The sequence below is a fragment of the Acanthisitta chloris genome, unplaced genomic scaffold (assembly GCF_000695815.1).
Source record: "Acanthisitta chloris isolate BGI_N310 unplaced genomic scaffold, ASM69581v1 scaffold4162, whole genome shotgun sequence".
NCBI classification, from domain to species: domain Eukaryota; kingdom Metazoa; phylum Chordata; class Aves; order Passeriformes; family Acanthisittidae; genus Acanthisitta; species Acanthisitta chloris.
Window position 1 is genome coordinate 45,733 of NW_008658699.1, and position 491 is coordinate 46,223.

Sequence of the window (491 nt, forward strand, 5' to 3'; positions counted from 1 at the left end):
CCTCCAGGAGCAGCAAACTCGGGCAGGCAGGAGCCTGGAGCTGCCCTCCCCTGGGAGCCCGGAGAAGCCAAGCCTGGCAGAGCTAAATGTGGACACATCCAAAGAGCTGCAGCGATCCCGCAGGTCCCCCCAACACCGCCCCATCACCACCCCGGTCCCTACCTTCGCTGGTGGTGGCAGAGAGACAGGCGGCCCAGGCGCTGACGATGGAGAGCGAGGATGTCAGATCCCTCTGTGCCCATGCCATGGTCCGGCAGGGTCACCGAGGCACGGGACGAGGCCACCTCGGTTGTCCCAGCACCTCTGCGAGCGAGCGAGCGCCCAGAGCTACGGCACTCGCCGGCTAATGCAAAGGCACTTTGCGCACATTGCTCGCAGCCACACAGGCGAGCGAGCAGGGAGGGAGCTGCCTGCCCATCACTGCTCGCAAGCCAATGGGCTGGGTGGGCTCTGCAGCGAGCCCCCCTCCCCGCGCCGCACGCTGTGCCCAG

General features: G+C 67.4%; 1 protein-coding gene across 1 annotated transcript in view; it reads right to left on the reverse strand.

Annotated features, from left to right (window-relative positions):
• LOC103812181 (ephrin type-A receptor 8-like) overlaps positions 1-247 on the reverse strand; it is a 45,737-nt gene extending 45,490 nt beyond the window's left edge. Inside the window, exon 1 of the mRNA XM_009085190.1 lies at positions 163-247. Coding sequence (XP_009083438.1) covers positions 163-247 — 85 coding nt within the window. The remainder of the gene's footprint in view (positions 1-162) is intronic.
• Positions 248-491: the final 244 nt, after the last annotated feature.